This window comes from Ambystoma mexicanum, chromosome 7q (assembly GCF_040938575.1).
Source record: "Ambystoma mexicanum isolate Mex_15411 chromosome 7q, UKY_AmexF1_1, whole genome shotgun sequence".
In the NCBI taxonomy this organism is placed as follows: domain Eukaryota; kingdom Metazoa; phylum Chordata; class Amphibia; order Caudata; family Ambystomatidae; genus Ambystoma; species Ambystoma mexicanum.
This window is the reverse complement of record NC_090941.1, coordinates 1055132255-1055152175: the sequence shown is the minus strand read 5'-3', so window position 1 is coordinate 1055152175 and position 19921 is coordinate 1055132255. Positions and strand designations below refer to the sequence as shown.

The 19921-nt window shown below is 44.1% G+C and overlaps 1 protein-coding gene across 1 annotated transcript; it reads left to right on the top strand.

Annotated features, from left to right (window-relative positions):
* The first annotated feature begins 16513 nt into the window (after positions 1–16513).
* Positions 16514–17494, top strand: LOC138528153 (olfactory receptor 52E8-like). Its single transcript, XM_069639605.1, has one exon. It carries the CDS (start codon positions 16514–16516, stop codon positions 17492–17494), a length of 981 nt encoding a protein of 326 aa, XP_069495706.1.
* The last annotated feature ends 2427 nt before the right edge of the window (positions 17495–19921 follow it).

Here is a 19921-nt window from a genome sequence, read left to right as displayed (position 1 = left end):
GCGTTTGCAGCTACAGTAAAGCCTACACGGGAGCCATCTTTGTCAAAATGGATCTGGTCTTATTTTTTTGCCATTTCTTTGTGGAAAGGTCCTTCTTGAGATTTGCTTTGCGTGCCAAACCAGATATGGTCTCTTTGTTCATTTCGCCTTTGGCAGGGTTCAGGAGTGAAACCCGCCTCTGGCACCAGAGTGTCTGGGGTAGGCAGGAAGTGAGGGAGGTGCCCAAAACTCCCTGAGCTTAGTCTCTAGGAGACACACATGCACTCTGTGATGATTGGCTGGCTGACTGTCCGCAAGGACAGCCACCCTGCTGGGTGATTGACAGCTAGGCTGGAATGAATAGGAGAGAACTAAATAAAATGCAAGTCCTTTGGCTTAGAAGGCAGAGTTGACCACTGGAGGAAGGAACCGAAGAAGAACTTGAAGAGGACGCTTGCTGCAATGCCTGGACCATTGGTTTGCCCGGTGAAGCCCTGCTGCAGTGGCTAAATGCCAAGTTCGCATCGACAGTGAATCGCCTGCAAGGACAACCACTCCCCTTGAGTTGGTGGGACCAATCATCTACAAAGTAAGCCACCTGGACATCCATCTCAGAGCTGGTTGAATTTCCACAGAGTTTCTGCTGGAACCCGTATAGCCAGGGAGAGAAACGCCAGATTGTGTGCTTTGCTTTTAAGCTGACCTAGAGCTTTTGGAGGATCCTACGGACTCCCAAGAAGCAGGACTGATCTAGCCTGAGCCCCCTCATCAAAGTGCGGGACCCCAGAAGCAAGGAAAGTCCATCTCAATAGCCAGGAACCGCAGTGTTGCTATTTGCGATAGATGCGAGGAGCTGAAACACTGAACAGCCACTGAAAGTGAAGTTTGCCGGTTGTAAGTTTTGACTGTCCCAGTGCATTGCATTGCAGTGCAGTGCATTTTCCAAGCCCGCATCTCTGCGGCATCTAACAACTCGGCCGAACTCTTTAAAATCTGCAAGGAGCTTGCCAACCCTGCTGCAGTCTCTACCTCTCCTGTCCCCTCCCAGGCCCTCTGCACTGCACTGGCCTCTCAGTTCATCTCTAAAACTCAGGACATCCTGTCCTCACTCTCCTCCTATCACCTCCCTCCCTCTCTTCCTGGCTCTTCCTCTGGCCCTTCTACAGCCACCCCTCCTCCCTCCTTCTCTGCCTTTCCCCTTTTTTCTGCTGATGAGGTTTCCAGACAAGTCCGATATATGAAAGTCTCGTCTAACCAGGTTCACCCCTGTTCCTCCAAAACTATCAAGGACCACATCGACTCCCTGGCTTCTGCCCTGGCTGACCTTTGCAACCACTCCTTCGCCTCTGGAGTCTTCCCATCCCCCCTTAAGCACTCCCTTGTGCACCCTCTTCTTAAGAAACCCTCTTCCGACCCCTCCTGCCCAGCTAACTATCGTCAAATCTCCATCACTCCCTTCCTGGGCAAGCTCCTGGAGAAACTGGCCATCTCCCAGCTTAACCTCCATGCTGAATCTGTTGGCAGTCTTCATGGCATCAGAGCTGCCAGAAGCACGGAAACTGCTCTCCTGAACATCCGTGAGGACCTACTCTTGAACCTTGACTCCAACACTCTGTGTGTTCTCATTCTGCTTGATCTCTCTTCTGCCTTTGACACTGTCAACCATGCCATCCTGCTCAACTGTCTCCGTGATAACCTGGGTATCACTGGTCAGGCCCTGGTGTGGCTGACCTCTTTCCTCTCCAATCGACCCTCCCAGGTACAACTGGGGTCCTTCCTCTCTGACATCTTTTTCTCCACCAGTGGTGTCCCCCAGGGATCAAATCTCTCCCCCTGGCTGTTCAACCAGTACCTGGCACTCCTTGCCCACCGCATCACCGCTCTCTGCCCCAACTTTCAGTGCTATGCGGACGATACCCAGCTCATTTTCAGGCTACCCTCGGCCTCCTCCTCTCCTTCCCTCATCTCTGACTGTCTGTCTGCTATCCAGGAATGGTGTGCCGCCAATGACCTCTGCCTTAATGCCAGTAAGACTGAGATTCTACTCATCGGCACACCCACTCCCTCCTTCCCTGCAGCTCTCTGGCCGGCCTCTCTTGGCCCTCTTCCTGCACGGCAAAAAACCTCGGGGTTATCTTCGACTCCACACTCTCCTTCTCTCCTCATATATCTGACGTCTCTAAGAAGTCACACTACCAGCTGCACCTCCTCAGAGGTATTCTTCCCTTCCTCTCTTTCCCCCAGAAGCTCACTGTCTCACGAGCCCTGGTCCTCTCAAAGCTGGACTACTGTAACAGCCTCTATCTTAATCTGCCTGCCTCCACTCTCCGCCCTCTGAAACTCATCCAGAACAGAACTGCGGGACTTGTCCTTGGCCTCAAGCCCAGGGACCGTATCTCTCTAGGACTGAAGTCTCTACACTGGCTCCCAGTGGCTGCGAGGATAAAGTTTAAAACCCTCTGCATTGTCCACAAGGCCTTCTGGGGTCTGGGACCTAAATATCTTCAACTCTCTCTTCCTAAATATCTTCCTTCCCGAGCCCTTCGCTCATCCGTCTCCAACTCCCTCAGGGTCAGCCGCTTCTCGAAGCAACAAGCTGGGGGTAGATCTCTCTCCGCGGCAGGGGCCTCCCTCTGGAACAGCCTTCCTGCCTCCCTGAAACTTGAGGAGAACCATCTACAGTTCCGGAGGCACCTCAAAACCTTCCTCTTTGCTTCTGCTTTCTCTCTCCCTCTCCCCTGCTAATTCTTCGCTGAATCTGCACCGAATCTGCAACTGGGCCACTCTCGCCGACCTCGGTCCTGGGCCCAGCCACTCTCCACTTGCACTGCCTCTCTGGCAACCCCGGCACTGCAGGACTGTCTCTGTATCCCTACAGCCCCCGTTCCCAGCACTTGTCTGCACTTACCTTGCACTTGCCACCAGCTGGCCCTTATTTATTTTATTCTACTTACCTTGTACTGCACTTCCCCCCTCCCCTCCCCTTGCACTTTCTCCCTTCCCCCTACCCCTGCACTTGTGCAATCTGAATGACACCTGGCCTAGTAGGATCGTTGTCTGTCTTCCCCTGTTCCCCCCTCCCTGCCTCGTCGCGCCTTGAAACACTTGAAACCCTTGTGTATAGGCGCGTTACAAATGCCATATCATATCATATCATATCATATAATTGCAGTAGTCCCCCGACATCGTCCCTCTTGTCTGCACGACTGAATACCTGTAACTGTGAATCTTTGTGTAACTCCACTGCAGCTCACATTTCCCCACTTGAGTTAAGCCTGGCTGCTCAACACGCTACCAACACTGTGTAGTACAAGCTTATACCAAAGGTTGGATTGCCTATGCCGGTAGTCAGAATTGTGTGTAGTCGTTCCAGAGGGTACTGCCTACAAAGTCTTCCTAACACTGGTGGCAGGCAGTGAGGATATATTGTAGAGTTGTTACATTGAAAGTTTGGTTTACTTGTATTCAACTAAAAACCTCCACAAGGCTAAGCTCCACTAGAAAAGCAATTGTAACATGCCAGATATGGATAACTTCAGGCAGGAAGCCCTGATCATTTTAACAGTAGAGCAACTGAAAGAAATTTTTAAAGTCAGGAATCTCTGTGTTAAAAGAAAGAAAATGAACTAATTGCAATATTGTTGAATAATCAAAGTCTGGGTAGTAGGCCTGTCACACCTACTATCCCAGAAAATGTGGAAAATGATGAGGAAGATGATAGTTCAGTGTCTAACTCTAATATTGTTGAAGAGTCAGAAGAGTTAGAGGAGTCACAGGAAGAGAACCCCTCTTTACCTCAACAGGCCCTTATGCCTCAACCTTTAGCCACAGGGACTCTACCAGGTCCAGTACTAAATCCAGAATGTTTCTCTCTTGAAAAATGAGACTTGAGTTAGAGTTCAAAAGATCGCAACTGCAAGCTGAAAACAAACATCATGACATCAAACTAAGGGAAACGGAAATGCAACATGCTCTTGAAATGAAGAAATTGTCTCTTGGACATGTTTATATCCCAGAGTCATCTAGGTCTTCCAGTCCAAAGAGACCTAGCATGCCTAAATAAGCAGTGAGTATGTATGATGTGAAACTTGACATTTTGGATTGGTTGTGTGCTTTTGAATGTAACTATGGGCATCAGGGTTTCACAGGGAATCAGTTGGTTCCTTAGCTTTTGTCTAGGCTCCCCCAGGTTGCAACTGATGCTGTAAAGGAGGTGGGGGAACTTGAAAGATTGGAGTATGAAAATGTGAAGCTAGCTTTGATAGCTAGATTTGGGACAACTCCTTGCCAGTACCTTAAGAGGTTTAGGACCCTCAAAAAGACTGATGGTACCTCTTGGGCTACCTGGGTGTGTGAATGTTTGAAAAACGTAGATGGTTTGTTTAAGGGTTACAGAGTGAACTCCTTTGAAGGAATGAGAAATCTGTTTTTGTTGGAATCCATTTTTGATGCCTGCTCTCCTGAGCTGAGACATCACTTGGCTGGCTCTAAAGAGGTTGATCCCAAAAAGCTAGCAAAAGATGCTGACTTGTGGGTTGCCAACAGGGCTAGTCACAAGGATTCTGGGGCCACTCATAAAAAGGATTAGGGGAAGCAGCACAAGAAAGATGATAAAGAGAATTCTAAAACCTCCCATCCAAAAGAGGGCCAAAAACATAAGAAGGGTAAGCCACTTGGAAAACCAGGTCAGTCTAGTGAGACCATTGGTGCCAAACCAGAGGGAGGTCAGCAGCAGCCCCCATTTGTCAAAACATTGGGACAATGTTATGCTTGAGGGTCAACTGACCATGTGAAAGGGATCCAGATGCAAGGGTAAACTTTCAGGGATCCACACTGCCTCCTTAGGCTTAATCTCTGAGGGAGAAGTACATATGGCAAGTGGAAACTTTCAACTATTGGCTGAAGACCCCATTGGAATCTAAGCCAGTGTTTCTTTAGTGTCCCTGGGTCTGTGGGAACAGCAGAATGTAGATGTGTATAACTCTATACCAGATAACACAAAAGAATACTACAAGGACAGTGTACTTGTAAATGGTCAGGATACCCCTGCCATTAGAGACACTGGTGTCAGCATCAAAGTGGTGGATGAAATCTTTATCAAACCTGAGGATGTTGTTAAGGCATCCAAAGGTCCCACTAAGCTTGCTGGAGGCCCAATGCAGATGGTTCCAAAACTACCAGGTCTCATCCAGTGAAACAACATGACTATGAGAATACCTGTCAGTGTACAAAGTGAGGTGCCTGGGAGAGTCCTGCTGGGGAATGACTTAAAAACTCTTGGAGTTGTATCAAGCACCCCCAGGAATTCCAGTAAAAGAAAGCAAGAGCAGACTAGGAAGGCAGATAACTCACTTTAAATGACTCTCAGTGGCTTGATACAGAATAACCTATAACACTGAGACCACTGGAAGAACCAACTTCTATTTCCAGGAATAAGGAGACAAAGGTAAAACCCAAGGTCTCAGGAAACAAGAAAGATAGCACTCCTGTGCATCAAACCAGGACATCCCCGAGAGGACAGTCCAAAGTCACACTAGTGACTACTCCACCAGCTGAGGCTGACTGTGAGAACCAACCGGAAGAGGTTGAGTCAGCTACTGATGAACAGAGCTGGAAGAAGACCATCCCCCTGTTAGAGATCTGGATTCTAAAGACCATCCTGAAGTGCAGTCTTTACTGGCAGAAGGTGGCCCCTGTAGGGCAGACTTCAGCAGAGGTCAAAGAGAGTGTCCTACTATTGAACAACGTCGCCGCCAGGCAGCTTCCCAGCTGGAAGGGCAAGAGCCAGGGAAGTACAGGTTATACTAGGAGGATGGCCTCCTCTAAAGTGAACCTATTGAGTCTACCCCAGGAGACTACAGAAGACGTGTAATGCCCCAGTTGGTGAGACCTCAGTTTCGACAGTTAGCCCATGAGATTCTTTTGGCTGGTCACTTAAGTTTTATGAATACCAAGGAAAGGATTTCTCTTTATTTCTACTGGCTTAAGATGGGATCTGATGTACATACATTTTGTAGAAGCTTTCACACTTGTCAGACATCTGTCAAGAATGGAGCCAAGAATGTGGCACCTTTGGTGCTGCTCCCAGTGGTGGGAGATCCTTTTGAGAAGGTAGGAATTGACATGGTTGGTCCTTAAGACCCTCCCACATCTTCAGGCAATCAATTTATATTGATTGAGGTAGACCATGCCACCAGGTATCCTGAAGCAATACCTATGAGGACTGTCACAGCTCAGGCCATGGCTAAGGTCCTACTTGGTATTTTTACCAGAATAGGTTTTCCTAAGGAGGTTTTCTCTGGCAGGGGATCTAACTGTATGTCCCACTACATACACGCCATGTGGACAAACTATGGAGTGACCTACAAGTTCTCAACAGCCTACCATCGCCAGACCAATGGGTGGGTAGAGAGGTTTAATAGAACTATGAAGAGCATGATAGGTGCTTTAGAAGAACCACTTAGACGAAAGTGGGACCTTCTACTGCTGTGCCTTCTATTTGCTTATAGAGAAGACCGTCAGGAAGGGGTTGTATTCAGTCCCTTTGAGCTTCTCTATGGTCATCCGGTTAGACGTCCATTGGCCCTAATCAAGGAGAGGTTGGAGAGTGCTCCTTCCCACAAGCCATGTGTTAGGTCTCCGATGGAGAATGACACACATGATGACAGAAGCTTCAGAAAACTTGAAATCAGGTCAGGCTCTGGTGAAGAATTGGCATGACCAGAAGGCCAGCATGGTTGAGTTTACTCAAGACCAGCTAGTTCTAGTTATGGTACCTACAAGGCAGAGGGCCTTACAGGACAAATGTATTGGACCCTTCAAGGTTGTGGGAAAACTTGGAGAGGTCAATTATTTGGTGGACTTAGGCAATCCTAAGGAGGCCCCCAGGGTCTTTCACACCAACCGCCTAAAGGCCTATGTCTCTAGACCAGACCTGGAAGCTTTGCTTCTAGTCTCTGATCAGGAGGAGGAGGAGAGTGAGCCTCGACCTGACCTCCTCAGGGGACAACCTTCAGATGGAAAGATAGAAGGAGTTAATCTCTCTTCTGATCTAACACTGGAACAACATGAGTGCAAAGCTCTGTTAAATGAGTTTGCACCTCTGTTTTCACTCTCACCAGGCTTGACCCTTGAGGCCATCATGAAATTCTCACTAGTGACTGTTTACCTGGTAAAAGCAGAGGTTACAGAATGTCAGACCATGTAAGAACCCACATAAAGGAAGAGGTCAACAAGATGCTTGTTCTCTGGGTAATAGAGTCATCTACAAGTCCTTGGTCTAGTCCAGTTGTGCTAATACCAAGAAGGATCCAAGGAGTTGAGATTCTGTGTGTACTCTAGAGCCCTTAATGCAGTCACCACGGCTGATGCCCATCCTTTACCTAGGACAGATGAGCTGGTGGACAATCTTGGTTCAGCCAAGTACCTCAGTACATTTGACCTAACCTCAGACTATTGGCAAATAGCTCTGACAGACCATGCCAAGGAGAAAACTGCATTTTCAAACCCTGGAGGCCTCTACCAGTTTATGGTTATGCCTTTTGGATTAAAGAATGCACCTGCTACATTCCAAAGGATGGTGAATCATGTTCTGAATGGGATGGAGGACTTCTGCATGTCATACTTGGATGACATTGCAGTGTTCAACCATACTTGGAAAGAACATGTTGGCCTCCTAGGATATGTATTGCAGGCTCTTGAGCAGGCCCATCTAACCATAACGGCAAGTAAATGTCAAATTGGTCAGAGTAAAGTGGTCTACCTTGGACATGAGGTAGGAGGAGGTGAAATAAGGACATTCCCTTGCAAAGTACAAGCTGTACAAGATTGGCCCACCCCTACTACTCAAACCTAAGTGAGAGCCTTTCTAGGTCTCACAAGTTACTATCGGAGCTTCATTGAGAACTATGCTTCCATAGCCTCCTCCTTGAATGTGATCTCCTCACCCAAATTCCCCAAGAAGGTCAGGTGGAATGAGGAGTGCACTATGGCATTTGAAGGACTTAAGCAAGCCCTTGGTCGAGCTCCAGTCTTAGAAGCTCCTGACTACAGCCAATCCTTTATTGTACAGACAGATGCTTCCAATACAGGTATAGGTGCAGATCTGAATCAGCTGGAAGAGAAAGGCAGGGAACATCCAATCTGCTTCAGCAGTAGAAAACGGAAGGAACCCGAGACAAGGTGGGCAACCATAGAAAGAGAATGTTTTGTCATTGTGTGGTCTTTGAAGAAGTTTAGACCATACTTGTATGGATCAACTTTTGATATTCAAACAGACCACCAACCCTTGAGATGGTTAATGCAGATGAAGGGGGAGAATCCTAAATTGTTAAGATGGTCAATCAGCCTACAGGGAATTGATTTTACCATTGAACAAAGGTCAGGGTGTAATCACCAAAATGCTGATGGTCTCTCCAGAAAGTATGACCGACTGGAGTAAGGAGATTCATCCAGGGGTGGATTAAATCCTCCTTTCCCTTAGTCTTTGGGGGATGAGTGTTAGGGAGAATTCTCAGAAATGTGCTAATTCCCTCCACCTTTGAGACCCCCAGCAACCTTGTTATTGAAGTCACCTGCCTGTGGGTGTTGGTTGTGTCTGTGGGCAATCCCAAAGGGGTCTTTTCTGATTCAGAAACTCAGAGTGTACAGTATTGAAGTGTATTTTTGTGTTACTATTCTATTGTTCCTTTCCCAAGAAGGCTTTATAACTGACTAATAAATACATTAATAATTGTTTATACAAGAAACCTTGAGTGTAAGAGTATATTTGATTACCTGTAAGTGTGAATCTTTGTGTAACTCCACTACAGCTCACATTTCTCCTCTTGAGATAAGCCTGGCTGCTCAACATGCTACAAAAACTGTGTAGTACAAGCTTATACCAAAGGTTGTGTTGCCTATACCTGTAGTCAGAATTGTGTGTAGTGGTCGCAGAGGGTACTGCGTACAAAGTCTGCCTAACAACTGCTGAATTCCGCCTATTGATGGTTCAGCTTTGAGACAATCCTACAAGATGAGTTTTTGGACTCAAGGGACTACCAGTGGTCGGAAATGGACATCTTGAGCGAAACCATGCATGTGAAGATTTTGGCATCAACGGAATTACAACATCAAAACACAGATTCCCTGAGGTAATCTCTGCATGATGGAATATTTGCCACAAGGGCATCCGCCCCCAGCATATGTGTTTCTTGAGACAATCTCTTAATATGCAGTTGGAGAAGTCAAAGGTGAGCATGCATAATGACCCTTTGGTCACTCATGACATCCATCATCAGGACTGTGTAGCAATTGGGGCCCTCATGGACGCAACGCATCACTCCCATGAGTGGTTGTAGCCAATGAGGACAATGCTTTGGCAGTGTGTATTCAGATTGTACCATACCAGGATCCACCATAGGATGGTGGTTCCACGTGAACCACGCAGGTAATTCCATTGGCCATGTCCCCAAACACTCCTATCATCTTACCACCACCACCGCTTTTTCATGCACCCTGGTGTCCATGATTCCGTGGAGGGGGCATGCATTTTCTTCCTTTATTTATTCCCCTCCTTGCCCCTCTCCAGAGTGGACCAATTCGTCAATCGTTTTGTTTTTGGAACCTCTTGCAAGGTGGACTCATATTATTTGTACCCCCATCCACAGTGGAATGTATTTTTGTGGTACCCTCGTCCAAGGTGGATCACAAGCCATGTATTATCAACATGCTAACAACATATACCATTAATAGGATATTTTTACTTTTAATAACAAAAAAACACATCTTCAGGGTATGAAATGCTGGCTGTTATCTGTGTGCATCCCTTTTGGATCGAAGGCAAGTGTAAGAATGGCACATAGTGTGACTTTAAACACGGTCAACCACTGTATCTCAGTAGTCTATGCAGCCGCCTAGCTCTATCATGGATGAGGAAAATAACCATGCCCTCAAATTTGACAAGATAGCAATCACTGCAAGAATATCAGGAGACGATGTATGGACTACACAATAGCAATTCTGTAGATGTAGATGGCATAGGGAAACACAGATTCAACAAAACAGATAATCTTACCTGCAAACCGGAAAATCAGAAGCTAGGAACCTGATAGCCATATTTCTTGCCTGTCAATATCTGTCAGTTTGTGATGGTACTTATGAGTTGGTTATCGAACTTGCATTTCATTGTTGATAATAAGGTTTCTATGTTTGATTTTTTTCCTGTCCTTTGACGGCACAACATAAAGATGTATTACTAGATCACCGTTCTTGTTCTACTTTCTCCACAGCATTGCTCGCTCTCCCTCAGTTGGGTGCATTTACCTGTTCACAGGCTCTCCTCTTGAGCCTTCCACCTTCACTTGACAGTTTCTCATTCCTCATTATTCTTACTACCTGAAATCCTCGGATGGAAGTCAAACTTTAGGAGATATCTTTCTCAGCTCTTGCTCTGTAGATTTACTCCTGTCCGTTAGCTAAAACAAGCATCTGGTCTTCATAGCTTTCATGGAAAAAAAACCTCTCAGCATCCTCAGTATCCATGGCCTCAATGGCCTCAGTCTCCAAAGTCCAACACACACTCTGATCTGACTGTGGGCTCTTTAGGCTTGTGAGGAGATTGCAGGGTTCCTCCTCTGTTCGCTATACCCAAAAACAGTCTGCTCAACCCAGTTTTACAATCATGCCTTCTGTTCTTTAACCTTTTTTTTTAACCTGCTTTGCTGCTGGATGTTGCTCAGCTGACCTCACACATGAACACAGGATCTGTTCCTTAATTGTACAAAGTGTAAATAAAGGCACTCAGGATATCAAAAAATCATGAGGGCACAGCCCAACCCATCTTCCAATTACAGGGTTGTATCCCTCCACATTTTTGGCAGCCACCCAATCATGGATATTTCATCCATGAGTAAATGTAAGGGCAGCTCCAAACATTCAATCATTCAGTCATATCTGGTTTGGCTCTGCAACACTCTCTCTCTCTGAGGCAGGAAGAATACATGAGCATGTATGGCATCACACATTTACAACACACTTTACAGGACTGGACTATTGGACCCAGTACTGGAGATAAGTGCTGCACTTTGAATATGGATTTAATGGTAAAAATGTATTTGAAATACCACTCTTTTTAAATACCATCTAAATATGAGTTGCATTCACATGGGCTATTTACCAAATGGGGGACAAAGAAAGTAGTGCTGGACTAAATATAGGCTATTTAACCAATAGAGTGATTTCTGTGCACCCCAGGCAGTAAGTATACCCTGCTTTCCAAACTGAAAATAAAGTGGTATTTCAAAAAGGGGAGGTATTTAAAATACCACATGTTTACAACCATACTCAAACAGGGGCATGAAAGACGGGTTCCTAGTTGGAACATCAGCAAGTGGAAAAGCTGGCTGTATTCAGCTATAGATTTGCACAAAATGGCACCATCAACCAATGGGGATCACCCAACTCTTTTTGCAAGGAGACTCGGAGGGAATAAAGTTCCTAAGGGACACCCTAGTCCTCTAATGCTTGGGATTTCTCAGGAAGATATATGGGATGGGAGTCCCTGGTGAGCCCTCACCAAGGAACAAGCCAGCTTTGATGTTCATCAAAAATCTTTTCAATAAATAGCTAGGCTACGTGTTGGCACGTCTCTATGCATTTGCCTAGAATTGCCACGACTTATTGTCCACAACCTTCCTCTCACTGCAATACATTCTCAACCAGATCACAAAAACTGAGTGTTCTAGCTTCAAAATGGTTACTCATTGTGTGCCCCTCCAGATGTTTTGGACTTCAACCCCCATTACATGATGTCATCATACTAAGTAGTGAGTGATTATGGGAGTCTAAAACATTAGGGGGCAATGTAAAAGGGTAATGTCAATAATGCACTTTAGTCATATATGGCAACTTAGATTGTGCAATCATAGAAGCAAAAGGAGACCAGTTTGGAATGGATGTGGGGAGTGAGTGGTGGGGTAGGTAGTTCGGGAAAGGGGTAAAACAGCCTTTGATGTAAGTGGAGGGCTGTTTTGGGGTAAGGGTGGAGGGGCGAGGTTTCCGACAGTGTATCCCTGGACAATGGTAGAGGGATGGAGGGAGGCGATAGGGCTGGAGGGTGAGGAGGTGAAGTGGGTTTGGGGGTGCCCCCTAAGCATGTGCTGGGAGGAGGTGGGGAAGGCAAGGGGACATGGAGCCGAGTAAAACCTTTTTGAAAGTCCTCTTCTGCGAAGAGGTGAGTGCAGTGGGAGTTTTGAAATGGTGACATTTAAAAAAGCACACATAATCATCTCGACAATGAGCATACAAACAACTGAGGTGAAAAATATTTTCTAGAGACAAATTTTCCCCTGTGATGTTATTTATAATGCTAAGCATTAAGTTTAAAAGTAAAAGTAAGTTTGATTTGGAAAAAACAATTTGAAAAAGTTTATTGTATTGTTATGAAACAATTGGAAAAGTAAACAGATTTAAAAGATCATTAATTTAGTTGTTGTAGTTATTCTTGCCACAGGGAATTTACAAGAAGAATGCAGTTAAAGAAAGAGAACAAGCTCTGAGACATACACCACACTTCACTAATAATATGCTTTGTTTACAGTGTTAAGGAGGATAAAAGCTAACCTTACGAAAATTCAAGAGAACACGGAATTAAGACCAGGTCATGTACAAACCCAGATTTATTAGATATCATCACAAACGGAGCCTCTGGTACAATGAAATGCAAAGTCTGAGGTCGACTAATTTGAAATCAACGAAAATAGTAGTGACTGACATTCATTCAAAAAACTGTGGAACATAGACATGATATTCTACATGTAGCAAACACAATTAACTATAAACCTTCAGTTGATCAAATTATTTCATCAGTTGGAAAATGCAATGCAAATGCAGTGTTCATCCTGCCCCACCATGTAAAATAATTGTATAGTGCACACAAATAATTATATTATATTCATATATACAATGTTCCTGAAATCAGTTCAACATGTTTCTGTTCCTATATAGAGTTTGTGGAACTTTCATCAGGAGCTATTTTCATAGTTTCCGGTTTGTTGAAAGTATTCACTCTAGTGGTGTGAAACAGGGCCACATATATCTGTAAATAACACAATAATTTCATATTTAAAAAATAAATGTTTTTCTCACACTATGTGTATAAATGTCTTATTTATCATGACCAGGTCAAAATGATCTTCTAAAGGTATTGTTTTCTGAATTTCAGACATTCATCTACTTTTGAAAACACAAACACAAACATCACTGAGGGCAAAATTATGGAAATCTGTAGTCTTTGCACCCAAACTGCTCTTAGGTGCAATCTTACCAACTGATGACCAATAATTGATGCCAAGATTTCATTAAGGCTAGATTTTGCAGTTCAATTGTGTTATTAAACCTACACGAGGGAAAATAAAAAAACAGTGTGTAGCTTGAGCTTTATTTAGTGTGTAACGTGACACCACACTTTTCAGCATTTCCTAACAGAGGTCCTAGCATCAAAAGGAGAGGAACTAGGTGTTACCCTTGAAACTATTCTTTACACAAAGGTGTCAACCGCGTCTGGTGATGCCATTTTTAGATGAAATCTTACATACGGAAGGTCTAAAAGCATGTTCATGGGGTCAAAAGATTTTGTTTACTACAAATGGAGAGGGTGTCAGATGCATATGGAGTAATGAATTACGAACATCACAGACCCAAATACAACATTGATCAGTTAATGGGCATGGGCAATGAGTCATCTTTCATCAAAAGACATGCAGGTAAATTCATGGAATGTTCCTCATGAAAAAGAGCATTCTGACACCTGGGGATCAAATTGACCCATGATATTGTCCAATTTATTAATGTGAGGACCTGTACAAATAACAATATAACATTTTGAACCACCATAGACGGCACATCAATAAAGACTCTGCTGCACACATTATTCCATTTATATATAATATTCACAGACAAAAGCCTAGATAAGGTGCAGTGAAGTTGCACAGATTTAACACTAAAAGATACTTGAATTCAGTGGATGTGAAAAGGCATGACCCCTTAACTCGGCTCGTTCCTGTTGACGTCCCCGATAATGCTATGTCCCCATAATGCCATTTTGTATGCCATTATGAATCCCTTCTCTTACAATATGCAGCTGCTCATGGGCTTTGCAACAGGAACGTGCCAAGTATAGCTGGACATCACTTCCCACATCCGCTGAATTTCAAGGGTTTCGTTACGTTCAATCTGTGCAATTTTACTGCACCTTAGCTAGTGTTTTGCCAGTGAATTTTAAGGGTTTTGTTATACGATAGTTGTTTTACGTGCCACTAGCCATTGCCTTTGGCCATGTCCACTGTACATTTTCCGCCAATATGTTTCTTTTGCACCCACTAGGTGGCCACGGCCTTTGGCTGAGGCCACTATATATGTCTTTTGGGGCCACTAGTGTGGGCCTCTGTCCCTGACCAGTGAGCATGGCCTTTGGCTCTGCCCACTGGATATTTTAGAACACTATCGGGGCACTAGCTATGACTATGTCCACTGTGCATGTTCTCCCAACATGTTTCTTTCAGAACCACTAGGTGGCCATGGCCTTTGCCGTGGCCACTATATATGTCTTTCGTGGCAGCTAGCCAGGGTCTTTGGCCACTTCACTAGGCTTCCATTGGACACTCTATCCATGGCCTTTGGCCATGACGGGTCACTTTCCATATTGCACCATTTGGTTCTTTAAAGTAACCCTGTACCCATATCCTTCGGCCACACCCATTACCCCCCTCACTGTAACTGTAGAATTCCTATTTATTTTCAGACTTATCTAATCCCTCTTTTTTTTTTATTTGCAATGTGCTACAAACAACCCTGGTTATCTGTAAAAACTCACAAGTAACCACGGTTATTTTCATGTGATGCACTTGCATTCCCGATCCCATATTCTACTATAACCCCGGTTAGCCCCAGTATAATCCTGATATACTAAAAATGTTCAAACTCTAAATTTTATCCCCCGCCTCCTCCCATCTCCCCAATTTCTCACGGTGTCTACATTCCTGCTTCCCACCTCTAGCTTGATGCCATTTCATATTTTTTCCTCTTCCAAATGGCATTGTTCCCACTTTTCGTTTTCGGCATAGCCCAGTTATACCCGTTTTAACCCTGGTTATCTGTAGCATCAAACAACAAATAAATAGGAGCTTTTTCATTTCTGAAAAGCTTTGCGGATGCATTGTGGTAAACATATATAGCTGTATTTTTGGGAGAAGGGACACCCTCTTCTCCGTCAAATATTTTAACAACTACTGGATGGAATAACCCCAGACCTCTCTTAGAAATCAAGGCAATGCTTCCCATCCATGTTGTTTCCTACCCGGTCCAATTCCCACCATCATTTTATGCTGTGGGCTGCACAGAAATGTTGACTTTTTCTCTATAGGGAAATGAATGGGAGTAGGCCGAAAACAGCATTTTGTTTTCTTTCTTAATAACTTTATAATTTTTTAACAAATCTTTCCCAGAATTACCTGTCTGGGGGTTCCCATGACAAACTTGTTCTTCTCAAAATATCATCCAAATCCATAATGCAAGTCAAAGAATTTTAGCAATTCAATGTTCTGGTTTCCTATGGCACTAGATACTCAACGTAACCAGAGTGAAGCATTTATAGTTTCTTATTGGTTGAGGCTATTCACACCATTGGTGCGAAATAAGTAAATAACAATGATTCAATACACTTATTAAAAAATGACCCTCCATCAGACTACGTGCCGTTAATTAAATAGACATGTAGATTGCTTCTTCACAAAATGGATCATGGAGGAAAAACAGAAATTAGTTAGCAAATAATAATCCCAATATTGAGGTCTGCAGACATTTTAATGATGAACCAAATATCACATTCATAACTAGGAAGACTTAGGTCAGGTCTGTTTACACAGTTACAGAAACAGATTTTTAGATTTACTTGCAGATTTTCAATATGTTTAAATTCCACTCAGAATAAGATTCAAAACACCATACAGCACAAAAACAGCCAGACACCAGCCTACCTCACTACGAAATTATCCAGTTCTGATGCTTTTACACGTGTAGGAGCCCCACCATCTCCATGTCTGGGACTAATTTAGCTGATAAGAAGGAAATAGGGAGACAAGCATCCAAGAATGTTCCACTCAACTGGGACTATATCATGAGTTTAATTTGACCAGCTCAGAAACGTCTTCACTTCAGCAAAGATCCAGAGGATTTTCTCATTATGAAATAGTGAGCTCCCAGCTCGGCTTAACCAGCCTATGCTACCACCCCAGTCCCTGTACACCATACCTTGGAACCATACCTTGGAACCATACCTTGGAACCATACCTTGGATGCACATCATATTGCAACACGCATTTGCCCACTGTACAGTGCTCTGTTGCTCACTAGATACATGCATGATTTACTACTATTAGAAGAATTGGCATTGTTTATTCCATTCCCAATAAGCTGGAATTAATAAAAAGAAGATATAACAATAAGCCATTTCTGTTTTGTTCTTTTTTCAGATTCATGCTGGAATAGTTCTTAAGCAATGACCAACAATGAAGCAACTATCCTTTCGCCCGCCAATCACACTGGATTTACTCCTTCATCGTTCATCCTGGTCGGAATTCCCGGGCTGGAGGCGTACCACATCTGGTTTGCTGCCCCTTTGTCGTTCATCTACATTGTCACTCTTGTGGGCAACTGCTTTCTATTGTTGTCCGTGAAGACAGTCCGGAGCCTCCACAAGCCCATGTATCTACTGATTTCCTTGCTCTCATTCTCAGACATGGTGTTGTCCTCTAGCATCCTTCCAAAAATGTTGGCCATCTTCTGGTCAAATGACGTAGAAATTAGCTTTGCGGCATGCTTCTTTCAGATGTTTCTCGTGCATGTTTTTGCTGGGGTTGAATCCGGAATCCTCACAGCTATGGCCTTCGACCGCTATGTTGCTGTCTGCCACCCCCTGAGATACCCCACTATCGTAACAAATTCACTCGTCCCAAAAATAGCTGCCATTTCCCTTACCAGAGCAGTGTTTGTGGTCCTCCCCGAGTCGCTGCTTGCTATAAGAGTCCCATTCTGTAGCAGATCCATTGTACATTCATTTTGTGAGCACATAGCTGTGGTCAAGCTTTCCTGCACTGATATCTCTTTGAATAGTGCATATGGCATGGGGGTCACCATCGCAGTTGGGGCGATGGATCTCCCATCTATTGGCGTGTCTTATGCTCTGATTCTCAGGGCTGTCCTAAACTTTCCCAGCAAAGATCGCTTGAAGGCTTTCAGCACCTGCATTGCCCACGTTTTTGTGATGTCACTCTTTTTCATTCCAATTTTATTCTCCCTTAGCCTGCACAGATTCAACACCAACATCCCACTGTACGTACACATCATTGTGGTAAACGCCTACCTCCTCCTCCCACCGGTGGCTAACCCTTTAATTTATGGTGTCAGGATGGCTGAAATTAGGCATGGGGTGCTTCAACTGTTTCAGAAGGAGAAGGCCAGGCTCTGCCTTTGCAAATGACTATTGGAAATATGGGTAAATGTCTGGAAGCAGCACTCTTGCACTTGCTTTTCCAAAACAGCCTGGAGTGAAGCATTACAACCAGCAAGTTTCCTCAACCTGTCCATGTGCAGCTTGATAATGGAGGCCATCAATTATCATGTGTCATATGTTAACAATGGTATGCAGTTGTTTCATGCAATTTGGTTGGATATATTTGGTTGATTAGACCAAATACAGACAGACATGTGTATCTATATATATTCAAGGGAAACACAGGCAATGCATCGTACCAAAACCTTTGAAATTCAAGGAAATAACGTTAGTTGCAGTGATGTTAAGGTGAGAACGCAACAAATGCTCTGAAATTCAGTTGAAGTCACCTTAACTTCACAGCCCCTGTTGCGCAGCCTATGACCACAGTGATGACATCACAGATCACATCACTGATGACATCATGGAGGCAACACTAATTACATTGTAAAACAAGGGGGATTCTGGGAGTCCTTCTACTGGCACAAACATGGCCCATTGACCTGTTCTTGGGTGGATGGCCCCCGGTAGAGTCTCAACCAAGTCTTTAGCTCACTGTCCCTTTCACAGAGGAGAAATAACCCTGCATATCATTCTTTGTCCTGCCCAGGGGCAGTCCAGCACCAAAATGCTAGGCAATTCTCTTCTGAACAAGAGTACCAACAGCTACCCCAGACACGTGTTTCGGCCTTGTAGGGCCTTATCAGTGAGGTGGAGCTGTGCCTCTCTAAGAACAGTGAGCAAGGGGTACTAATTACATTTTATATATCAATAATAGAATTAGACAGAACATCATGTATATGTTAGCTCATGAAAACTTTGATTATCGTAATAACAATTTAGGCCGTGGACTTGGCCATGACAAAGGCTGGCCCCATTAGCCAGCACCAAAGGTCATAGCTAGTGGTCAGTTAGTGTTCAATAATACGAATGTGCAAGGTTAAAAGCCATGCCTAGTAGCCCATCACTTTTTTAAAATATACAGTGGGCTTAGTTGAAAGGTGTAGTCAGTGGCCATGGCTAAAGGCTATAGATAGGGCCCATTAATATGTTAGAATATACAGTCGGCACAGACAAAGGTTGGGCCCACTGGCTAGTATTGTGTTGAAGACCATGGCTAGTGGCTGGTTAGTGTACATAATATACAGTGGGCATGGATGAAGGCCTTAGCTGGTGGCTGGTTAGTGTTGTATAATACACAGTGGGCATGGCCATATGCTGTTGCTTATTATATTTTATTATTTTAAAATATACAGTGGACATGGCCAAAAGATGTACAAACTGCTCAAGGTCAAAGGCCATGGCTAGTGACCCATTTATATGTTAGAAAATATAGTAGGCGAGCCAAAGATTGTACCCACTGTCCATTATTGTGCTAAAGTCCATGGCTAGTGTCTGATCAGTGTATTTAATATACAGTGGACAAGGTTGAAAGCTGCATCCACAGGTAAAGGCTGGTTGGTAGCCTGTTAGTATTTAACATTATTCAGTGCACATTGGTAAAGGTTGTGACCACTTTCCATAACTGAAGGCCATGACTAGTACCCATTAATGTGTTAAAAATATATTTGGAAATGCACACTGACCATGGAGGAAGGCCATGCCCAATGCCGGTTACTGTTGTCATGTAATTAATGATGTCATCAGTGATGTGATCTGTGATGTCAGCAATGTGGTCATAGGCAGTGCAACAGGGGGGATAAAGTTAAGGTAGCTTTAGCTGAATTTCAGGGGTTTTGTCGTGGTAATTTCTCACATTAACGTTCCTGCAACTAACATTTTTTCCTTGAATTTCAATGGTGTTGTTACAATGTAGTACTCACCTTAACGTCCCTGGAACTAAAGTTTGTTCTTTGAATTATAAAGGTTTTGTTATGCCATACATAATTCACATTAATAATACAGGTAATTGGGCTAATGAAAACAATATATAATGTGTAGAAAGTAAAATAAAAATAAATTGTACAACCACATTTCCCCCAAATAAACTTGTCTTGTTTGGATATGTACTGAACTTTTTAAAGTATTTACATTTATATGTACTGTTGATAAATACAAAGTGAGTAAAGTGTTACAGTAACTGTGTACAAAGACTACACTCAATGGGCCTCATTAGGACCCAGGCGGTAAGGGGTTTACGGCGGCGTAAACAGCGCCGACCCTTACCGCCTGATTCCGAGGTCCCTTAGCGCCATGGAGGTTTTAACACCTGCTTTTATCAGGTGTTAAAATCCATGGCGCTAAGGGACCTTGTTGTTAATTACGCCACCGTAATTTACGTTGGCGTAATTAACGCCTTCCCCACTCCCATTATGCCCTATGGGGCAAAAATGGGAATGGGGAAGGGTAAATGGGTTAATGGGGACTTACCGCCCCACTCACCTCGGAATGGGGCGGTAAGTCCGTCAACCACCA

What these genes read in the sequence shown, in the direction of transcription:
- LOC138528153 (XM_069639605.1), top strand. Translation starts at nt 16,514, where the DNA reads ATGACCAACAATGAAGCAACTATCCTTTCGCCCGCCAATCACACTGGA.